General features: G+C 42.1%; 4 protein-coding genes across 6 annotated transcripts in view; 3 read left to right on the forward strand and 1 right to left on the reverse strand.

Moving 5' to 3' along the window:
- LOC142933430 (integrin alpha-11-like) overlaps nt 1-318 on the forward strand; it is a 31,973-nt gene extending 31,655 nt beyond the window's left edge. The window contains exon 30 of the mRNA XM_076077536.1: nt 1-318. This exon is cut by the window's left edge and continues 982 nt beyond it. The gene's annotated coding sequence lies outside the window, so the exon portion shown is untranslated.
- A 1,214-nt stretch (nt 319-1,532) lies between these two features.
- Nucleotides 1,533-6,285, reverse strand: fem1b (fem-1 homolog b). Of its 3 annotated transcripts, none has more exons than XM_076077538.1 (3): nt 5,953-6,285; nt 5,339-5,716; nt 1,533-5,233 (listed from the first exon to the last, which is right to left on the reverse strand). In XM_076077538.1, the coding sequence occupies exons 2-3, from the start codon at nt 5,584-5,586 to the stop codon at nt 3,598-3,600; spliced, it is 1,884 nt and encodes a 627-aa protein (XP_075933653.1). In that variant the 5' UTR covers nt 5,587-5,716; nt 5,953-6,285; the 3' UTR covers nt 1,533-3,597. The 3 variants fall into 3 exon arrangements, with proteins under 3 accessions (XP_075933653.1, XP_075933654.1, XP_075933652.1); XM_076077539.1 differs by having other exon boundaries at nt 6,230-6,245; XM_076077537.1 differs by having other exon boundaries at nt 5,339-6,285.
- Nucleotides 6,286-9,108: 2,823 nt separating this feature from the next.
- On the forward strand, nt 9,109-15,737 carry LOC142933453 (ceroid-lipofuscinosis neuronal protein 6 homolog). Its single transcript, XM_076077570.1, has 8 exons — nt 9,109-9,140; nt 11,110-11,224; nt 11,810-11,908; nt 12,121-12,309; nt 13,322-13,377; nt 13,678-13,800; nt 15,389-15,517; nt 15,605-15,737. Exons 1-8 carry the CDS (start codon nt 9,109-9,111, stop codon nt 15,735-15,737), a joined length of 876 nt encoding a protein of 291 aa, XP_075933685.1.
- Nucleotides 15,738-17,271: 1,534 nt separating this feature from the next.
- LOC142933454 (calmodulin-like protein 4) lies at nt 17,272-22,086 on the forward strand. Its single transcript, XM_076077571.1, has 5 exons — nt 17,272-17,277; nt 18,862-18,892; nt 20,429-20,569; nt 21,050-21,238; nt 21,989-22,086. The coding sequence occupies exons 1-5, from the start codon at nt 17,272-17,274 to the stop codon at nt 22,084-22,086; spliced, it is 465 nt and encodes a 154-aa protein (XP_075933686.1).
- Nucleotides 22,087-22,500: the final 414 nt, after the last annotated feature.

Here is a 22,500-nt window from a genome sequence, read left to right on the forward strand (position 1 = left end):
CAATAAAACAGAACAGAGTCAACCAGCAGCTTATTACATATGATTTAATACTGATCAAAAGAAGACAACGCAGGACGAGCTAGGACGGCTGATTCTATTGTGCTCTTTATACTAATGGGAATGTAAACGCATCTTATGAACACATATTGTATTATTTCAGAATTTATATCTGATGCACTTTTGTTGTATAAAGTCAAACTTGAACTTTTATTTTTGTAAATATGAAAGTTAATGAGGATCGTGGCATTATTGATATGAAGCAGTAGTCTGTACTGATGTGTGTCTGTGTTAACACGGAATAAAGACGAGAGACGTTCACCGTGTCGTGCTTCATCAACATCACTTCTACTCAGGAAGTCTAAAACATCTTTAGTCAACTTGACTTCCATCAGTCGGTTTAATTGCTGACTGACTTTGTAACTTTCAGTTGTGAGAAAAGTATTATTATTATACATATTTATGTAAAGATGCTGTTGAGCTGAAGGTGGAGATATTTACATAAATCTATTTATAATAAACATTTAACAACACAAAGAGCTGCTAAACTTATTAGAACTTAAACATCAAGTCTTTGCATGTCCTGCCTGTCTTTTGTCCACTCAGAGACAAACCCAGTGGACACACACAGCTGTGTCCATGTGGCTGATTGGACGTCTTCTCAGGTGGAAGTGTGCAGTCTGTTTGTCTATTCAACCCTTTTACTTAAAAAGTGTTGATGTTCACAGACGTGTTCGTCTCACCCTGTTTAAGGAATCAGCCTTTAATATCTCAGAGGACAAGACCTCAGTGTCTTCATCCAATCACAGACTCAGGACAGCTGTGAGAACATTGATATCAGCTAAGCTAGCTAGCTAGCCAAGCTAACCGCCATGTTGCTGTTGTGAGAGATGAGACGTAGTTTTCACAAAACTAAATAATACGACAAACTGAGACTTTAACTTACAGAATTATCTTTTAAATGATCAAACATTTGTAACTCATGGAACAATTCCAACAGATCCAGAATATGTCTCTCGCTGTCGACTCTCGTCCATATTGTCTCTGAAATAAGGTCCCATGGGGGACACCAGAAGGGGCGGGACTTCGCCACTCTATTGACGCCATAGTTGTAGTTTTCTGTGTGTTAGGATGAGCTGCTCTAAACGAAGCCTCTGTTGCTGAGTTGCTCAACTTTTGGTGAACAGAGAATGTTTTTGAGGCTTTGTCTTCAGCTCCTTTACCTTCTGGTTCATAGTTAAAGTCTCTTTAGACTTTGAAGACACATCTTTTACTGACTGACGTAGTACTATTTGTATATTATATAATATATATTCCTCTACCTGTTATTGATCTATTGGTCTAGTCCGTGTGTCTACTAGTCTGCTCACATATCTTAATAGAGTTCTGCATGGACGATGAACAGGAAGTCATCATCACTGGTTCCCTCCACAAACAGCCAATCAGATCCTTCTTAGATCCGGGGCTGTGACCTCGCTGACTCAGAGTAAACTCTGGTGGTGAAGCCTCAGTGGAGAGAGAATGAAGGACGCCGGTGAACGCAAACAGAAGACTTTTAATTTGACAGCATTCATTCTGCAGGAAGTGACATCACAGCTGACGTCCTCTGAAGTTTGAATCAACACACGAGAATCTTTGGCTTCATTTCAGCCACAGAGAAAATAAAACATGTTTCCAGCTCCACCAGGACAGAAGTCACGACTCCTGCAGCGTACAGAAATATAAAATGAGCATCTGAATGGCACATCATCAACCCCTTACAGCCCTCTGACCTCATGCTGGATCAACACACTGAGCTCAGACTCCTCACACGCTGCCTTTACATGTTCACGGAAAAAGTCAGACAAGTCAAAATGACTCTCTGTGTTGCATTCATGCTGCGTTTGTTCAGGAAGAAACAAACCTGTTAAATAAGCGTTGGTGGTCATGCTGAGACGTCCTGATGTTCTCTGTGTACGCTTCACCAGAACGTCTGCAGGCTGATGGAATAGAAGGAAGAACCAACGAGAACAAACCGACCACGAAGTGAAGAAGCTCCTTTCATCAGCGACGGAGGAGAAGATGAAGATGTTTCCTGTAAAGATGAACGAGCTTCTGACCCTGAACCCTGAACCCTGGAGAGAGTAACAGGACGTTTCTCTCAGAGCAGTGAAGAGACTCAGCATTCAACCCGTCACATTAATCCTCAACACGTCTGGAAGCTTCTCACACGCTGTACATCTTCAGCACCGATGAGACAGGAAGTCAAAGTTCTTCTTTTAACCGTCGACTTTCATCAAAAGCATCACGTTAACAAAAGAAACGGACTCTTCCAGAAGGTTTCCTGTGCATCACTTCTTCTGGTTTCTCATCATTTAAATCATCTCATCTTCAGCTGCGTCCGTCTCTAAAACCTCTCTATGTGAGTTAAAGATCTCTTCCAGTCAGATGGTTAAATCTGGAAATCCACGAGGCACAAACAGCAGAAGTCTTCCCGGGTCCAACATGTCCAGACCAGCAGAACCACAACTACTCCTTCACAATAAAACAGCAGAACTCATCATCAGGGACGTGAGGTCACTCGCAGCCAATAAATAAGAGTTAAGTAGAATAATGTGAAGTCACTGAAGCCCAATCATTTAAAATAACTCGTTCTTTATGCTTTAAAAAAACGATTCATCCAGAAATAACAGAAAGTCACAAAGACTTTAAAATCTCTTCATGGTTTTCTTTAAACGACCAAAACGAGATCGGCCGACGTCGTCCTCGACTTCAGCGATTATTAAAACTGATTATTCAATAAAAAGATTTCAACATTCATAGTTCTGTGCTCCTGTCCTCGGATACAGGTTTTCAAAATAAAAGCTCATGCAGCAATCAATCAGAGTGAATATTTGGTTTGTTTTTAAGGTTCAAACACTACGCGGCCAAAAGTATGCAGACACCCGACATTTTTTGTTTTTGTTTTTAAAAAAGAGATGAAGCCCAAAACTGTTGCAATAAAGCTGAATAATAATAATTATTATTTCTCTTTTCTTGTGAAATACTAAATAGTTTGGAGCCTTTAAAACGAGAGATAACGTCCTCAAGATGTCCTCAAGGACACGGACATACCAGGACGAGCTTGTCGGCATATTTTGGGCCATTTAGTGAATTTTAGAGAAAAACGACTTTCAGAAATAATTGTTACCAGCAAACCATTTAATATAAAGTAGAAGAACTCAGAGCCGTGCTGGTTCCAGTGAAACCATCCTTTCACAATAAAAGAATGTGTGAGGTCATCGTTCGTCTCTCATTCACTCAGCATCACAGTAAGATGGCGGCTCCATCGTCACGGAGATAAGGCAAAACAGGAAGCAGCGCCGCCGCCGTCTCTTTACAAGTTTCCTCTGCTGTGAGACAGACGGACAGACAGAGAGACAGACAGAGAGACAGACGGACAGACGGAGAGACGTCTGTGGTTGCTGCTTCTTAGCAATTAATACTTAAAATAGAAACAAAAGAAACCCACTGTTTTATAAAACTGCTCAAAGAACTTCCGGAGCTGAACCGTCGTCCTCAGCACCGTTTGGATTTGTTAGAAAATGATAAAAAAAATATTTTTCTAAAAGTGTCCGTCTTTCAGTGGAACTCCACGAACTCCTCCAGCGTTTTAGGGATCTGGTTGCGGTACGTGATCTGGTGCTGGCGGACAGCGCGCGCCGCCAGGCACTTGAGGCTCATCTTCATCTGCGTCTTCAGCAGGATCTCCGACACGCCCGTGGTGCTCTTGTCCAGCGGCGTCTTCTTCTGCTTGTTGGTCATGTCCGTGTGGGCGCCGGCCTCCACCAGGTTGATGATGATGGCGTGCAGCGTGAGGAAGTCGCTGATGGGCCGGTTGTACTGGACGATGACGTGCAGCGGCGTGTTGCCCTCGTGGTCCACGGCGTTGACCTGCGCGCCGCAGTCCAGCAGCAGCTTGGTGACCTGGGCGCTGGGGAAGCTGCACACGTCGTTGGTGTGGAAGTCGTCCACCGGCGTGCTGGAGCTGATGGCCAGGTGGAGCAGGGAGGAGCCCTCGCGGGACCGTGGGTCCAGCTGGATCAGGTCGTAGATGTGCTTGTTGATGCGGGCACGCCCCTCGTTGCCGCAGGTGGTCTTGGTGGAGATGCAGGTCAGGTACAGGAAGGTGAACACGTTAGACTCGTAGTTGTCCAGGGCCTGCGGCAGCTCCGACTCGACCGCCGTGTCCACGCGTGCCATGCTGCGCTGGATCTCCAGCACGCTGCAGCTCAGCACCTGCTCCACGGCCGAGGCCAGCACCGGCTCCTTCAGGTGCACCATCTGGGAGAACACCTGGGCGAAGCGTAGCAGGTCCTTGTGCGTGTTGCGGTTGCCCTTCTGCCGCAGGCGCAGCGCGTGAAGCCACAGCTTGATGCACTGCTCAAACTCCATGTTGTCGGCGTAGACGGCGCCGCGGTAGATGATGGGGTGCGACACGTCGATGTTGTCCGAGCCCAGGACCCGCTCCCGGATCATCAGGCCCTCCATGTGCAGGGCGTCCCGGTCCACCCGGATGGCCTCCAGCTCTTGAGGAGTCCGGCACTCGCTGCGCCCGCCGTACGCCTCGATGGCTGGCAACAGCTCCTTGGCGACGACGCGTTCCGGGTCGCGGTGGCGCTCCGTCATGGCCATGTGGAGGTAGTGGTACGTCCTCTGGATGTCGTAGTTCTCCCGGTCATTGGCGAACGAGGCGCCCAGCAGCTCCAGGGCCTCGATGCGGCTGCGCGGGTCGCAGTCGGCGTGCGCCAGCAGCAGCTCCACCACGTCCGCTTTGCAGCTCTCCGCTGCCACCTTCAGCGGCGTCATGCCGTGTCCGTTCACCACCATGCCCGCCCGGCATCGCACCAGCTCCTTCACGATTTCCAGGTGGCCCGCCTCGGCGGCGAAGTGCAGCGCGGTGGCCCCGCAGTGGGCCTTGGCGTTGGGGTCGGCCCCTTGCTCCAGCAGGAACTGGACCACGTCGGCGTGGCCCTTGTAGGCGGCGATCATCAGGCAGGTGTTGTTGTACTTGTTGGTGATGCGGATGTCGGCGTTGTGCTCCACCAGGTAGTGGACGATGTCCAGACGCCCGTCGAAGCAGGCGGCCCGCAGCGGGGTGGAGTTGGTGATGGTGGTGTGGTTGACGTTGGCGCGGTGACTCAGCAGCAGGCGCACCACCTCGAAGTGACCGGCTCCTGCCGCGCACCACAGCGCCGTGGCCCCGTCGATGACGTAGCTGAGGGACAGACAGGAGACACAATCAGGACCTGATCTCAACACTCAAGAACTAAATCTATTTAACCTTCTAGAGGTGAATAAGTCACATGGCAGCTCTTCTTACCCGTCGAACCGAACCGTGCCGGTCTGTTCCGTGTCCACCTTGTAGTGGTCCACGAGCAGCCGGACCACTTTGTCGTGTCCATTCCGGGCCGCGATGATCAGAGGCGTGGACCTCTGGCCGGCCACGTGGGTCACGTGGCTCAGCAGGTACCGGACCTCCGCCTCCGGGTGGTTGTGGAGCAGCGCGGCCAGCGTCAAGACTCGACCTTCGCTGGCCGCCTTGTACACGTAGCCGGCCAGAGACTCCATCTGGTGAGCCCGACAGGTAGTAGTAGTAGGAGGAGGAGCCAGGACCCCCGCTTTCTTCTTCGCAACTGGCGCCCGCAATAAAGTCCACTCGTCCAAAGCGAGCCGCCGCCTCCCATTAAAATGTCGAAACCTGCCCCAGTGCACACATGAAAAAAAATGTATGTTCTCCGTAATGGCCACGAGAGAAAAAAAATAAAAAATAAAAAAACGTGACGGATCCCGGCCTTTTTTTTTTACAGGATAATTTCAATTTTTGAATTAACTTAAATAAAATTTTTGAATAAAATAAAATAAAAAATTTGAATTTAATTGAATTAAAAATGTATGTTATCCGTAATGGCCACGAGAGAAACAACAACAACAAACCGTGACGGATCTCGGGCTTGTTTTACGGGACAAGTGTCCGAATATGGGCTCCAGCTTCTGGGTGTCTGGCTCAGCTGAGAGAGCTAGCCGGTTAGCTCGTGTGCTAATGTTAGCGAGCTGCTGCGACAACAAACCGCCGCTCTTTAGCTTCCGGTTTGATTAAACCAAACGTACACAGCTTAACGGTCGTATTAACGTATCTCCTGCTGGTATTTCTGTCTACAAACTCAAAAAGCTTCACACATTTAAATCTCAAACACACAACAGCCACTTTCACCTTCTGCTAACTAGTCATCTGCCCGGAAGTTGCCGTTCAACTTAAAAACACCTCCGACGGGAAGCTTTCTCCAGCTCACATCAGTTCCACTACGAAGACTTCCTCTTTTAAAAAACAACAAGTTGGTTTCACGGTTTCGATGAAAACCAATAACATAATACGCAGTGGCACGACAACATAATAATGTACATATCTGATTGGATGATATAACATCGTCCGTGCATGAGGTATATTTATGTCATTGTTCACATTGTATAATGACAAATGTCAGTTTATGGTTATTGCCTCATTTCATTCATAATGTATTTGTGTCGCCTTCCGAGAGAAAACTCAGAAAAGGAAAATAAATGTTAACCTTAAAGATGAGATTAATATTTATTATTTATGAGGTTACAATATGTATTGTCTTGTCCACGGTTCATTAATTAATACCATCAATTAAAAAATGCTTTCACATTTCTGCACATTGACGAGGAGACAACCAAGTTTCACAATAACTTCAATCTGAACAACAATGTGGATTCGATGGTTAAAAACTATTCGCAACCTCGATGATAGTTTCTACATGTTTTAAATAAGTTTAATAGTTCCACAGACACACATAGGCCTGTGTGTGTGTGTGTGCGTGTGTGTATGTGTGTGTGTGTGTGTGTGCGTACGTGTGTGTGTGTGTGTGTGCGTGCGTGCGTGCGTGTGTGTGTGTGCGTGTCTCATTGGCTGTTGTCGGGTTACAGGCTGACAGTGTTATACACAGCGTGAATGTGACTGACTTTAAGAACAGCCTCATCCTGCTCTTCAGGTTGGGCTGTGAGACTCAGATCATCACAGATAATCTGGATTGATGATGAAATATTTACATTCAGTCACAGCTGCTGAACATCTGGCTGATATCATTTGATATCATTTAATTTGAATCTGCTGCTGTGATCCTCATCCTGGCTGAGCTAACCTTACTCAGTACATTTACTCAAGTACTGTTCTCATTAAAATGAGCTCCACCATTAAAGTGATGAACACATTAATGAATCAATAATAATAATACTTTAATATATTATATACATTATGAGTGTTTTTACTTTTGGTATGTGAGTAAATGCTGATAGTACTTGTGTACTGTTACTGGAGTAAAGGATGTGAGTACTTATACAGCTTAATGACACAACTTGATTATTAATTATTAATTATTAAGAGTAACACTGAGGCATCTCCTCACCATAACTGAGCTGAGATCAGTGCACCGAGCTCATCTGAGACCAGATTACTGCTCTCTAATAAAACGTGTTTGTACAGATTACCGGATTATCTGCTGCCAGATCAACCTGCTGTTTAGATCTGAATCTGCTCTATTTATATATCATCAAAATGAAAAGTCCAAGGGCGAATCCAAGTTCAGCTTCATCACCGACGTGAGGAAGAGTCCAGAGAGGAACCAATGAGGAAGGAAAGGTGGTGAGAACATCACAGATGGAGGAGTTCTGGATCATCTCCACCTGTCTCTCATTAGAACTCGACTTCTATGTGAAGCTATCCGGCCTGAGAACAGTTTATACTTTAGTTTGAGCTGAGCAGAAGGATGCAGCCGTCCAACCGGAGGAGACACAACTCAGCTCTGCATGCAGCCACCTTCATGTGCAGGTTTGTAGAATTCACTTTCCATAATTAGTGTCACCTTGTTCCAGTCATTAATCACACAGCAGGGGAAGGTTTAAAGGTGCACAACCACGAGAAAACTGCTGCAGAAAACTCAACTCAGATCATCTTTAAAACGGGTTTGACTGGATGGATTTCAGTCATTCTGATGATCCTAAAACGCATGATTCTGAGAATTAATCCAGTATTACAAGAACTTATTTTACTGCATGTGTTTGTTTTAATAAAAAGCTTGTAAATGTAAAATAAAAAACATTTCATTCTCCAGCTCTTTTTTTTAATAGATGAAATAACAATAAACTATTATTAATATTTTCATAATAATAATTTATTCATTGAAATTCTGACTTTAATCTGTAAACCTCAGGTTATCATATTTTCCGTTGTTCCCCAGAGCTTGCACAAGTACTTCAGTAAAAGTACACCAAAGTGTCAAAAATACTCGTGAAGTTTAAATCCTGTATTCAAAATCAACACTATCAAAATACAAAAAGTAAATACTGCAGAATAATATGTATTATAATATTGATTCATAATTATTGATGCATTACTGTGTTCAACACTTTAATGTTGCAGCTGGTAAAAGTGGATTTGAATGACTTTAAATACTGATGCTAGTTTAATCTGTAATAATACATCATCATTTATTAGTTGATTATATTTTATTTTAATAATCTGTAAAGTAACTGAAGTGATGTAGAAATATAAAATAACATGAATGAATGAATGGTACCTCATTATTATTATTTATGTGTCTTTATGGAGACATGGGTCCACGTGTAATGGTGCCAGTATTCTTTGTGGCAGATGCTAAATTAGCCATTAAAACAACAATAAGACCTAACATGTGAATGAATAATTCAAACTGTATTATTTTATTCAATGAATACGGCACCACTAAAGAATAAATGTGTGCTGCTGGTTTGCGTCTTTAAAGTGGTTGTTTGGAGGCTCCTCTCTGAAGGAGACGGGGGAACTAGCCTGATTACACGAAGCATGCAGAGTGCAGATGAAAGCAGCAGGAGGTTATCCTGGACCCTCTGTGGACGTGTGACGGAGGAACACAGGAGATTAGAGCTGAACCAATCCATGAATTCATTAATAGGTTGTTTTGTGAACAAACACGTACGAGAATAAAGATGTCCGTGAGCTGGTCTCTGTGTTTACTGATCAATACTTAACGTGAGTGATTCCACTTTCCAGCTTTAGAGGCGGTAGAGGTTGATGCTATGGGTGCCTTCATCCATCAGGACGCCCAGACGTAGGAAGACGAAAAAACTTTTACGAAAACAATTTCAATACTATTACCAAGAAACATATATTATGTAACAGCCCACAACAACATGACTACGTAGCTAATAGAGTGGTGCAGGAATGAGTCCTGAAACCTCCAGTTCTGAAGAGTGAAGCCAAAGCTTCATGTGTTGAAGCTGCACCCAAAGTCATGTACTTCAGAAACTGTAGTTATTTTAACCCAAATTACCATCTTCTTTTTAACCTAACTAAGTAGTTTAGTTTTCTAAAACTAACTAAGTAGTTTTATTGTCTAAATCGAACGAAGTAGTTTTGTTGTCTGAACCTAACTAAGTAGTTTAGTTGTCTGAACCTAACTAAGTAGTTTTATCATCTAAACCTAACTAAGTAGTTTTATTGTCTGAACCTAACTAAGTAGTTTAGTTTTCTAAACCTAACTAAGTAGTTTTATTGTCTGAACCTAACTAAGTAGTTTAGTTTTCTAAAACTAACTAAGTAGTTTTATTGTCTGAACCTAACTAAGTAGTTTAGTTTTCTAAAACTAACTAAGTAGTTTTATTGTCTGAACCTAACTAAGTAGTTTTGTTGTCTAAACCTAACTAAGTAGTTTTATCGTCTAAACCTAACTAAGTAGTTTAGTTGTCTGAACCTAACTAAGTAGTTTTATTGTCTGAACCTAACTAAGTAGTTTAGTTTTCTAAAACTAACTAAGTAGTTTTATTGTCTGAACCTAACTAAGTAGTTTAGTTTTCTAAAACTAAGTAGTTTTATTGTCTGAACCTAACTAAGTAGTTTTGTTGTCTAAACCTAACTAAGTAGTTTAGTTGTCTGAACCTAACTAAGTAGTTTTATTGTCTGAACCTAACTAAGTAGTTTAGTTGTCTGAACCTAACTAAGTAGTTTTATTGTCTGAACCTAACTAAGTAGTTTTGTCGTCTAAACCTAACTAAGTAGTTTAGTTGTCTGAACCTAACTAAGTAGTTTTGTTGTCTAAACCTAAGTAGTTTAGTTGTCTGAACCTAACTAAGTAGTTTAGTTGTCTGAACCTAACTAAGTAGTTTTGTTGTCTAAACCTAAGTAGTTTAGTTGTCTGAACCTAACTAAGTAGTTTTGTTGTCTAAACCTAAGTAGTTTAGTTGTCTGAACCTAACTAAGTAGTTTTATTGTCTGAACCTAACTAAGTAGTTTAGTTGTCTAAACCTAACTAAGTAGTTTTGTTGTCTAAACCTAACTAAGTAGTTTAGTTGTCTAAACTTAAATAAGTAGTTTTGTTGTCTGAACCTAACTAAGTAGTTTTGTTGTCTGAACCTAACTAAGTAGTTTAGTTGTCTGAACCTAACTAAGTAGTTTAGTTGTCTGAACCTAACTAAGTAGTTTAGTTGTCTGAACCTAACTAAGTAGTTTAGTTGTCTAAACCTAACTAAGTAGTTTAGTTGTCTGAACCTAACTAAGTAGTTTAGTTGTCTAAACTTAAATAAGTAGTTTTGTTGTCTGAACCTAACTAAGTAGTTTTGTTGTCTGAACCTAACTAAGTAGTTTTGTTGTCTGAACCTAACTAAGTAGTTTAGTTGTCTAAACCTAACTAAGTAGTTTAGTTGTCTGAACCTAACTAAGTAGTTTAGTTGTCTAAACTTAAATAAGTAGTTTTGTTGTCTGAACCTAACTAAGTAGTTTTGTTGTCTGAACCTAACTAAGTAGTTTAGTTGTCTAAACTTAAATAAGTAGTTTTGTTGTCTGAACCTAACTAAGTAGTTTTGTTGTCTAAACCTAACTAAGTAGTTTAGTTGTCTGAACCTAACTAAGTAGTTTAGTTGTCTAAACTTAAATAAGTAGTTTTGTTGTCTGAACCTAACTAAGTAGTTTAGTTGTCTGAACCTAACTAAGTAGTTTTATTGTCTGAACCGCTTCTGATTGGCTGGTTTCTATTCTTTCATGCTTGTTAACCTGTCTTCTGCGTCGTGTCCTGTGTTCTGCAGCCGGACGGCCCGTTTTGAGGAGGCGGTTCTGTCGAAGCCTCGCTTCCAGCTGGACCTCTGGCTCGGCTTCACCGTCCACAGCTGGACCCTGGATGTGGGCTGGCCCGTTGTCATGGTAACAGGATGACTACACTCAGTCAGACATCTTTTAAAAGAGAGAAAATTAAATCTTCTATTTTTCTATATTTTGTTTTATTTGTGTTCAATTAAAGTTCAATTATTAATTATTAAATAAATAAACAATATATTATAATAAGTATAATTTTTTATTATTATTAAAGTCTAGATTTTTCATTTTATTTCAGTGAATTATATAAAATAAAGATGTCACTTTAGTTATTTGTCCTTTTTATTAATATAGACTCTACTTTATCCTTTTATCCAACATTAAAAAATAGTTATTTTTCAGCTGTTCCTTTATTATTTAGTTATTATTTGTATTTAATTAAAGTCCTGTCGTAGATTTTCACTGCTGTATTTTCCAGTTTGATTTGTTCATTAATATATAAAATATAGAATTTGCTTTATCCTTTTCATCCCGGAAGAATAAAACTTTATTTCTGAGTTAGAATATATGTGTGGTGCAGCCCTGCAGGACGCCTGATAGTAAACGTGTTCCTGAGAGAAGTGACTTCATTTAAACTGAGAGAAATGTAAATTATAAATGTTAAAACTTTGAATCTATGTTTTTTATTCGCAGCTCGTCCTCCCAACAGACGGGTTCCCTCTGAACCGTCCTGGAGCTGCAGAATATCTTCAGATAGTGTTTAACATCAGCAACACACTGCTGCTGCTCAAAGTACACACACACACACACGCACGCACACACACACACACGCACACACACGCACAGACACACACACACACAGACGCATATACACGCACGCACACACACACACAAACACATACTCGCACACGCACACGCACACGCACACGCACACGCACACGCACACGGACACGCACACGCACTTGTATAAACACCCTCCTCACAGTGAACGTGATGTTTTTTAGGTGCTTGAACGCAGCCCCAGAACGTTTCCTCGCGCCGCCGTCCACCTCGGCATCATTGCCGTCGTCATGGGAACCAGCCTCCACCTGGTGGCCGACTCCGTCACGCGGCGGCTGCTTCTGATTGGCTACCAGCTGCACCTGTCGGTCCGAGAGAATCCAGTCATGAGGAGCCTCGAGCCGTCCTCATTGGTCCGTTTATTACTAATCTTTTTATCTTATTTGGGTTGTTTGGTGAAACCGTTTTTCTTTAACGAGGACACTTTATTTAAAAGGAGGAAAATATAAATATATTCTGTTTTGTTGTACTTCACTTAGTGATTTCCTACATTTCCCAGAATGCCTTTCGACAGCCATGTGATAACAGGTTTGATGCTGTGAAACAAGAACTCCATTCATCAAACAGTCGATCAATGACGAGACATTTTTATGTAATAAACACAAGAATTAATAAATGCAGGAATTCAGCTCGCTGACTTTGTGTTGATATTATAATAATAAGTGGATTATTATTTTACGATGTGCAGAATGTTCTTCATTCATCAAAGTCACATTTAAATCTACTCACAGGTTTGTGTTCCTTAAAGGAAATTAATAAAATAAGATATCAACACAAACACGTGTTGAACTCAACAAAGCAGCAAATACTGAATATGAAATATTACACTAGAAAGATAAGAGCTCTATTGAACAAACAACAAGAATAACTAATAAAACCGTAAACATCCACAGCACATTTTACATAAACTAAATAAATCAATCAAACATGTTGTGAAGGCAGAGCGGAGCGCTTATAATGTTTCTATAACTTAAATAATGAACTTAATGTGTTTCACATTAAATAATCTTCTTCATTTATGAAATAAATCAACAAGAAGAACGACGAAGCTCTTCATCATCCTGCACGTCTCAAAACATTGTTTTTATACTTTTTCTTCAATTCATTTATACTTTGATTCATTTCTCCAAATAAATGTTGTTTTTTATATTATATATATTATATATATTATTATTATTATATTTTCCTCTCTGTTTATGTTCTAATCATCTTTTTCTTGCTCTGAACGTGTTTTGTATTCATTCTTTGTCGTTGTTCTTCATCGTTTATCGTCCTCGCGGCTCTTTGTTATTGTTTATGTGCATGATGAGTTCATGTGTTCTAATAAAAGTCTGTAAAAGTGACGATCGTTATTCTGTTTTGCAGATCGACGTCTTTGAGCTTCTGAGTTACTATGACGACACTCTCGGTCATGTGATGCGGTGAGAAGAACTTTGTTTTTAACTTCATCCACTGAGATCACACTTTAAATATGCAAATGAGGCATTACGTAATGGTACAAATGTACGTTTCCTTTGAACTCGTCTGAAAGAAGATGAGTTCTGGAAGAGAAACATGTGAATGAAGAACAACGGGCCTGAAAGGACGATGGTGATCTGGGCCGTTTGATGCTAAATGTAAATTGTAAATCTTGTTTTCAGCTTTTAAAGTTGTGGACAAACTGAAGGACACTTCAGGACATTTAAGGACCTTAATGAGGACCCTTTCTCTCCTCTCCTCAGGTGTGTCCCTCTCTTCCTCGTCCTCTTCCTCTTCTTCACGGGTTGTTTCCGTCTCAGGGTTCAGGAGGACAGGATGCCGGCGGCGGCGTGGATGCTGCTCGTCCCCAGCGCTGCGTACCACTGGTCAGCCTGCTTTATGTCTACACCCATCACACAGAGGGTCGCAGGTTCGATCCCCGTAGAGCTCAGAGTGACTCAGGTTTATATTGAGTTATATCGGTTGTTTGTAGTCTGTTTGTGACGCTTCATAGTCATTCAGTGGCTCTTTTATGTCTTTATTGCGTCTCTTTGTGAACATTTTGTGGATTTCTTTAGCGACATTGTAAAAGTCAGACCCTCTGACCAGTCGGCTTGTTCAGTAATCCATCCATGTACAACTGTGCACAAGATGCTGATCTTTCTACTGCGTCTTATATTCTACCAAGAATGTAAAACACAATAAACATAAAGTATCAGACATCAGTGAAGTGTGCAGCACCATCACAGAGAGAGAAGATTACATTCTCAAGCTTATTAACTCTTCTCTCCTCCATCTCATTCAATTATTCTACTTCATTCATATGTTGCCGCTGTGAGTCGGTCCACAAGTTCACTTTTTATATCAGTGAGCATCGACATCTCACTGACCAATCAACACACTTTCATTAGGCATACGGACTGTTTCAGTATCTTTAATTTAGTCTCTTTTCCACTTCAGCACAGACCTGTTGATGCAAATTACACTTGGATCAACAGCCAGCACCTGAGACTGTGTGTGTGTGTGCGTGTGTGTGAGAGTGTGTGTGAGAGTGAGTGTGTGTGTGTGTGTGCGTGTGTGTGAGAGTGTGTGTGAGAGTGAGTGTGTGTGTGTGTGTGAGTGTGTGTGTGTGTGAGTGTGTGAGTGTCTGTGTGAGTGTGTGTGTGAGTGTGTGAGTGTGTGAGTGAGTGTGTGTGTGAGTGTGTGTGTGTGTGTGAGTGTGTGTGTGTGTGTGTGTGTGTGAGTGTGTGTGTGTGTGTGTGAGTGTGTGTGTGTGTGTGAGTGTGTGTGTGTGTGTGTGTGTGTGAGTGTGTGTGTGTGTGTGTGAGTGTGTGTGTGTGTGTGAGTGTGTGAGTCTGAGTGTGTGTGTGTGTGTGTGAGTGTGTGAGTCTGAGTGTGTGTGTGTGTCCAGACACTAGTAATGATTGAGTAGGTAGTTCTCAGGTGTTGCTGACTAATTACTTTACTCAACGAGGGCGGCACTTACTGAAGAACGCAGAATTCAAGGAGCATGTCGGGTTTTACGTGTTAAACAACAAACAACAAAGCTCTCACATTGTTATTCAAGTTTCATCGAAACTGAACATGAATCCCCAAAACATCTGCTCAATAAAACTTAACTGAAGTCTTGTTTTCATCCTGTTATATTAGAACAATATCTAAAAACATCTGCTCGGTGCCGTTAAACGGCTGCAGAAGAAGAAGAAGAAGAAGAAGAAGAAGAAGAAGAAGAAGAAGAAGAAGAAGAGGGGAATAAAAGAAAAAGGCCAAATCCCAATGCGCATGTTGTCCACAGAAGTGTTGTCTTGTTCCAGAACCTCCAGACAAGTTTACAAGCTTTAAAACGTTGAATTTAAACTGTGAGCAGCATCTAAAGGTCTCGTTGTTTCAGGTCCTGAAACACAACATCAGGATCAATGAAGAAGAACATCGAACCTGTGACTCTGTGTCATCTGTCCCTGTTCCTCCTGTCAGGTACCTGATCACCGAGGGCCAGACTTTCATCCTCTTCATCTTCACCTTCTTCGCCATGACGGCCATGGTGATGCACCAGAGGAGGCGGGGCCTGGTTCCCGACGCCAACGGCCTCTTCATGCTCTACAGGTACATGAACAGGTGCTCTGATGACGGTATTTGTACATATTTAAAGGGGCGATCATGGACTTCATTACTCAGAAATTCTGTTGCTAGTTTCTCTGCAGCTCTGGTCCTGGTGGCCGTCTGGGTCGGGTTTCTGTGGAGCGACGGCGTCCTGAGGAAGAAGCACCCTGGACTCATCTACGTCCCTCAGCCTCGCGCCTTTTACAGCCTCCACCTCCACTGATGCTTCATGTGTTAAAGCTGCATTCTCTCTAGTGTCCACCAGGGGGCGACTCCTCTGGTTGTATAGAAGTCTATGAGAAAATGACTCTACTTCTCTCTTGATTTATTACCTCAGTAAACATTGTAAACATGAGTTTATGGTCTCAATCTCTAGTTTCAAGTCTTCTTCAATACAGCATGATGTTCATTTAGTACATTATGGTCCATTTAGAGTCAAACAGACCATAAAGCAGGGGATGCTTTAGGGCGGGGCTACACGGTGATTGACAGGTCTCTACCAGAGACGTATACGGCGTCTCTACGTCACTCCTCCTCAGTCCAGATATGGTCACTTCCTGTTCACTGGTTGCTAAAAAACAAAGATGGCGATGGTCAAAACGTCGAACTCAAGGCTTCAAAGCTTCCAATGAGGTGATGTCACCATGAGTCAGCATTCAAACGGTCGATGTGTCATTTTCATCTGCAGCTCTGCGGCGGTGAAGTGTTGAAGTATAAATAATGCATTTCCTCTGTTTGACTTTTTAAAATGTTGAACTGGGAAAGCGATTGAACACAGAGGGGGAGGAGCATGTCTCTGATCGCCCGCGGCTGCCTCGGCCTGAATGTAGTTAAAAAATCGTTCAACTTGTATGCGTTTATAAGTGAGTCGACTTTTTCTGCAGAAAAATTGTGGGGTTTTTTGTCAGATATGACAGAGTTAGAAATAAAGAATTGTTGACGCTGCACGCAGCCTCGGCTGTGAGCCTGTAGACCCGGGTTAACGATAAACAAGTGAAAACAGGCCATCAGAGGAATAAACAGAGTGAGCTGCCCGATAAAATCCGGGTCTGAAGCTACGAAGAGAAACTTTCATCCTGTGTTGGTTCTGTTGGTTCTGTTGGTTCTGCTAGTTCTGCTGGTCCCGGTGCACTAACGTGGGAATGTTCACGAGCACCAGAGTCCCTTTAAACCTCTCGTTTGACTGCAGCAGGGTCCACGGGTCAGTTAGGCTTAAAATCATCTTCAGGTTTCGTGTAATAATAAAACAGAAGTTCCTGCTGGAAGACAGGATGAGTTATTCAATGATGCGTGACAGTTGAATATCATTTACATATATCTTTAGTTATTTCTTGTTTCCCCTCAGGCCCTCCAATGTTTTCATCCTTTTTCTTGCTTTTTCATAATTAATAAAATATGAATCATGCTTGAACAATAAATCCTCCGGTTCACGTAATGGCACCACAGCAGGCGACATGAATCCTGAGTTCATGACACATGTTCACTTATTAGTGTTTCTATAACCTTCAGCCGTCCTCTACTTTACACTTGATGTCTTAAAGCGTCTCTGGCCTGAATGTGGGTAACTGTGGCTAAGTGGAGAGCAGGGCCCTCCTTCAATCAGTGGATCGGCGGTTCGATCCCCGGCTCCGCTAGTCGCATGTCGATGTGTCCTCGAGCAAGACACTTAACCCTTAACCTCCCTGCTGAGCCTACGTGTGTGAAAGTGATAGAATCTGAACTGTGAGTCGCTAAACGACTGTAATGAATATAACGACATGAAGGTGTGTGACTTCTGCTCAAAGGCTCCCTGAAAATGAATCAAATGTAACTTAAATGTTGTACTTATAATAATGTTGAGGTATTTCATGCTTCTTCACATTGTTACATCACTATATTTGTTTTACAGCTTTTACTTTACAGATTATTAAAACAAAAGATAATTCGCTAATAAATGATAATGTATTATTACAGATTAAACTAGCAGCAATATATTAAGTGATGAAAACATTAATCCATCAATAATTAAAATACAAAAATATAATAAATGTCATTCTGCATCACAAGTATATTTTTTGTATTTGAAGTATATTGTGACGCTAATACTTGTACCTGTACTTTTACTGAAGTAACATTTTGAATGCAGGATTTTAACTTGTAACAGAGTATTTCTACATTGCTGTATTAGTACTTTTACTGAGGTCACTTCCTGTTCACTGGTCACAAAAAACAAGATGGCGACGGCCAAGATCGCCAAACTCGAAGCTTCAAAACATCAGTTTTCTCTGGTTAATGTTCAGTTTCAAACAGTTTGCATCATTGAAACAAAACAAACTACAGAAGTATCTGTTCCACTCGGGACACAAACAGTCTGCTGGTGAGAAGCAGGACTTCCACACGGTCCCGCCTCACAGAGGTCATTACGTCATTAAGCAGTTCTGCTGTCATGGGAACATGGTGAACATGGTCTTCAGGAGAGTGGACTGTTGACGGCTGAGCTTCAGAGTTTATCCAGCTGAGCCGTTTGTGTTATAATTGTTCTCCGTTCAACGTCAGAACAAATCCAGCTCTGAGGTTTCTAAACCCACAGGAGCAGAAAATAGAGCCGAATGCAGTAATGAGGAAGGACACACAGCTTCTCAGCTGCATCACTACTCCGTCCACACAATGCAGATCAGAACATTCTGGTTTCTAGAACACACAATACAGCAGAACCATAAGAAAGGAACAGGAAAGATAACTTATGATTTCGATAAGATAAGATAACTAAACTACTTAGTGAGCTTCAGACATCTAAAGTACTTCTCGTGAGACGTCATGGGATACGTTGCACAATTAACAATTAATCGATGATCATGAAGGCTGCTGATTATTTTTCTGTTATTTTGTCACATGTTCAGTAGAAAACAAGATGGAGGTCACATTTAATGCAAAATAAATGATGAAGTGAAAAATAAAAACCAGTTTTATCACCAGTGATCATGACACACAACAGGGTGGGGGGGGGGGGGGTCCTGTACCCGTCCTGCCCCTCAGGGACGTCCCTCCTCATGGAGTCCTCAGCCAGGATCCTCCATCCACCTCCATTACCTTCCTCATCTTACAGCGACCTGGATCGGTTTCCTGAGCTGAGTCACAGACCGGCCGTCGATTCACACACATACACACACACACACACACACACACACACACACACACACACACACACACACACACACACACACACACACACACACACACACACACACACACACACACACACAATGGTGAGATAATCCATTTAACTGAATGCATCTTTGAAGATTTCACCGTAACTTTCTACTCTTTCAAAGTTCACTCATGATGTTTTTCTGCTGCTCTCATCTCAGGCCAAGTTCCTGACTCAGGATCAGATTAACGGTAAGACTCTCGTACATTTCATGTTGCAGCTTGAAGGATTCGATGCTTCCAGTTAGTGGAATCAAAACAGTGATCCATCACTCTGCAGATGATGGATGCTTTTAGTGCAATCGTTTTTCTTAAATCGTTTGGCAGCAGAAGGAAGAACTTCAGCAGCTCTTATGAGACAGACGGGGCAGCGCTGTTGATATTTATTCAGACTGCAGCAGGTTTCCTGCCTCCGAACAAAGCAGCACTTGTTCCTGCTGAGCAGATTCACGCAGCGATCTGTTGGCCCACTGATGTGATTAAACACAAAGGTTCTGTATCTGCACACTAATGAGGGCACATTCATTCTGCTGGGAAGCATGGGAGAGTTATTCCAGCTTCATTTCTGTTTATTAATGCTGAATTCAACAGCTGAAATGTTTTGTATTTACTGGTAAATATGTCAGTTTGGTCGTATTAACGGCTGCAAGATGGATTTATTGTGAAGCGATGGTCTCTTCAACACGGACAAAAGGCTTCATCACCTCGTCTACGTAGCAGCAAGACACACAGACGCTGTTGATCAGGCTCTTTTTAGTGTTGCTTTGTGTCTCTTTGTACTTGTTTTGTGTCTAATTATAGTCTTTTTGCGTCTCTTTGTGGTTGTTTGTGGTCCTTGCAGTCGTTTTATGTCTCTTTGTAGTTGTTTTGCGTTTAATTGTAATAATTTTGCGTCATTGCACATTTCTTTGTTGTTGTTGTTTTTCATCTCTTTGTAGTTGGGTTGTGTCTCTTTGTGGTCTCTTTGTCTCTTTGCAGCTGTTTTGCTGTAGTGAACATAGTGTAGTGAACATAGTAGTGAACATAGTAGTGAACATAGTAGTGTACATAGTAGTGAACATAGTAGTGAACATAGTAGTGAACATAGTAGTGAACATAGTAGTGAACATAGTAGTGAACATAGTAGTGAACATAGTAGTGTACATAGTAGTGAACATAGTAGTGAACATAGTAGTGAACATAGTGTAGTGAACATAGTAGTGAACATAGTAGTGAACATAGTAGTGTACATAGTAGTGAACATAGTAGTGAACATAGTAGTGTACATAGTAGTGAACATAGTAGTGAACATAGTAGTGTACATAGTAGTGTACATAGTAGTGTACATAGTAGTGAACATAGTAGTGTACATAGTAGTGAACATAGTAGTGTACATAGTAGTGAACATAGTAGTGAACATAGTAGTGAACATAGTAGTGAACATAGTAGTGAACATAGTAGTGTACATAGTAGTGAACATAGTAGTGAACATAGTAGTGAACATAGTAGTGTACATAGTAGTGTACATAGTGTAGTGAACATAGTGTAGTGAACGTACATTGACAGTGACGTGTTGCCCTGAGCGATTACTTTGCAGCATGTTTAGCGTTCCCCTCAACACTGGACCAAATCCTAAACCTTTGTCCCAAATAGTCTCTCAGACGTAAAACCTGGGACAATATGGTCCAGGTTGAAAAACACTTAATGCTTCTGTGTGTGTATATGTGTGTGTGTGTGTGTGTGTTGCAGAGTTCAAGGAGTGCTTCTCTCTGTACGACCGCCAGCAGAAGGGGAAGATTGAAGCCAGGGAGCTGATCACGGTGATGCGATGCCTCGGGTCAAACCCGACCCCGTCCGAGGTCCAGAGACACCTGCTGAGACACACCACAGGTACACCTGAGTCCGTCTCACCTGTCTAAGTGTGCACAGTCCTATTTCTTTCACAGTTGTTTGATCTGATGATTCGACCACAGCTTTAGAAGTTCTCTGATAACTGGTGCCGTCAACACGGTGAAATTCTCGCTGCCTGAGAGAAAAGTCGACACTGCAAACAAAATGTGTTGAAATCTTTGGCTGTCTGTCAAAAGCCGGTCCTCTTGTGACAGTAAAGAAACAGCTGGTGGTTGACAGAAAGTTGTTTTGTGTCTCTTTGTAGTTGTTTTGTGTCTCTTTGTAGTCGTTTTGTCACCAGCTTATTTAACTGCATTCTGTTTTACTTCTTCACTGTTTGAACAGCTTACTTCATGTTCACTGAGTGACGGTGACTTCTCATCCTGCAGCGTCCTCATTTCTCCTGCACGGATCAACAGAGTCTCTCCCTGACGTTATAGATGACCCGCCCAGTAAAAGTAGATACATGTGTTCCTGCAGATGTGGGCGGAGAGCTGGACTTCTCCACCTTCCTGAATGTCATGCACCGGCAGCTCCAGCAGGAGGCGCCGGAGGAGGAGATCCTGGAGGCCATGAGGATGGCCGACAAGGAGCAGAAAGGCTTCATCCTCGCCTCCGAGCTGAGAGCCAAACTCACGGGGCTCGGAGAGAAGCTGACGGAGCGGGAGGGTGAGAGCGGTGCAATCACACACACGTTCTTATCTTTGTATTAATGTTCTTTCATTTGAATCCTCTTCATGTGTGTCGCCCCCTCAGACAGCCACAAAGGTTCAGAGGCTTTGCATTCAAGACTGCTGTCAAAACACTGGATGAATTTAATGAATGCAGATTATTTTAAGTCTTTTATTGAGAGGGAAGAAGGAAGATAACTAAAGCTACATTTAATGAGATTAATGAAGTCTCAGTTCATTCACAGTCATTGCAGAAAACGTGAATTCTTAAAACAAATCTCTTTTACAGTTCAACGATGATAAGAGTTCAACTCTGCAACAAACCCACGACGTGTCGACGTGCAGTTTGTGAAACGTCAAGTTGTTGCATTAAAAAGATAACAAAGGGATCTATCAATCCACATTCATTTTTCATAACACAAAGCGTTTTATATCTTATAAAATAAAGTAACATAATTAATGCTGCGTTCACGTCATGATACGTTTATGATAAAGAGAATAATAAATGTTAGAGGCATCATTATAACATTTCATTTCTACAGTCTGCCTTCAATTCACCATCTGAGTCTCCAGAATGTTCTCACGGGTCAGCGTTTCCGTTCAGGTGACCACATTCTCCCGTCAGCTTTGTTTTCATAGATCACAACGTCTGCGTAGGAAGTAGCGCTACGCCTCTTTTACGTATGCAATGGTTATAAATGTTTAGGAGATGACACACTTTGATTGACAGCCGTGTCTCTGTTGTCAGTGGACGAGCTGCTGAAGGAGGCGGGCGTTGGAGCTGATGGGCGGGTCCACTGTGAGCAGTTCGCTAAAGCGGTGACTCGCTCCTCTGCAAAGCGTTGACGTCTGAAACATCATCATCATCATCATCATCATCAAAGTCAAACTAAAACTACAACTCCCATGAATCAATCTGAGAGCCTTTCGTCTTGTAAAAGTCAAACGTGTTGTTTGAAATAAATCTCTGACTTGTTTCTTTCTGTATTCTTAGCTGTTAGCTTTAGCATCAGTCGTATAGCGCGATCCTTCAAACTACTGGATTTATTCAAGTTTATCACCAAAACTACATTTTACAGATTACATGTGGACACATCATGATAACGTTATAATGTACCTTCAGCCAGTACTCATGTTCACTGAGCAGAGCCTGAAGGCATCATCATGTAACTGAAGTGAACCTCCGTTGGTTAGCCGTTAGCGGTGCTGCTAACGTTACTAGCTCTTCTCTGATTGGTTGTTTACAATGAAACATGATCA

This window comes from Anarhichas minor, unplaced genomic scaffold (genome assembly GCF_050575085.1).
Source record: "Anarhichas minor isolate MPS153535 unplaced genomic scaffold, ASM5057508v1 ptg000061l, whole genome shotgun sequence".
NCBI classification, from domain to species: Eukaryota; Metazoa; Chordata; class Actinopteri; order Perciformes; family Anarhichadidae; genus Anarhichas; species Anarhichas minor.

What these genes read in the sequence shown, in the direction of transcription:
- fem1b (XM_076077538.1), bottom strand. Translation starts at nt 5,586, where the DNA reads ATGGAGTCTCTGGCCGGCTACGTGTACAAGGCGGCCAGCGAAGGTCGA. An exon ending in GGCACGGTTCGGTTCGACGG is followed by an intron (nt 5,234 to 5,338) that starts GTAAGAAGAGCT and finishes TCTGTCCCTCAG; the next exon opens with CTACGTCATCGACGGGGCCA.
- LOC142933453 (XM_076077570.1), top strand. Translation starts at nt 9,109, where the DNA reads ATGGGTGCCTTCATCCATCAGGACGCCCAGAC. An exon ending in TGGGCTGGCCCGTTGTCATG is followed by an intron (nt 11,225 to 11,809) that starts GTAACAGGATGA and finishes TTTTATTCGCAG; the next exon opens with CTCGTCCTCCCAACAGACGG. An exon ending in ACTCTCGGTCATGTGATGCG is followed by an intron (nt 13,378 to 13,677) that starts GTGAGAAGAACT and finishes TCCTCTCCTCAG; the next exon opens with GTGTGTCCCTCTCTTCCTCG.
- LOC142933454 (XM_076077571.1), top strand. An exon ending in CCTGCTGAGACACACCACAG is followed by an intron (nt 20,570 to 21,049) that starts GTACACCTGAGT and finishes GTGTTCCTGCAG; the next exon opens with ATGTGGGCGGAGAGCTGGAC. An exon ending in GAAGCTGACGGAGCGGGAGG is followed by an intron (nt 21,239 to 21,988) that starts GTGAGAGCGGTG and finishes CTCTGTTGTCAG; the next exon opens with TGGACGAGCTGCTGAAGGAG.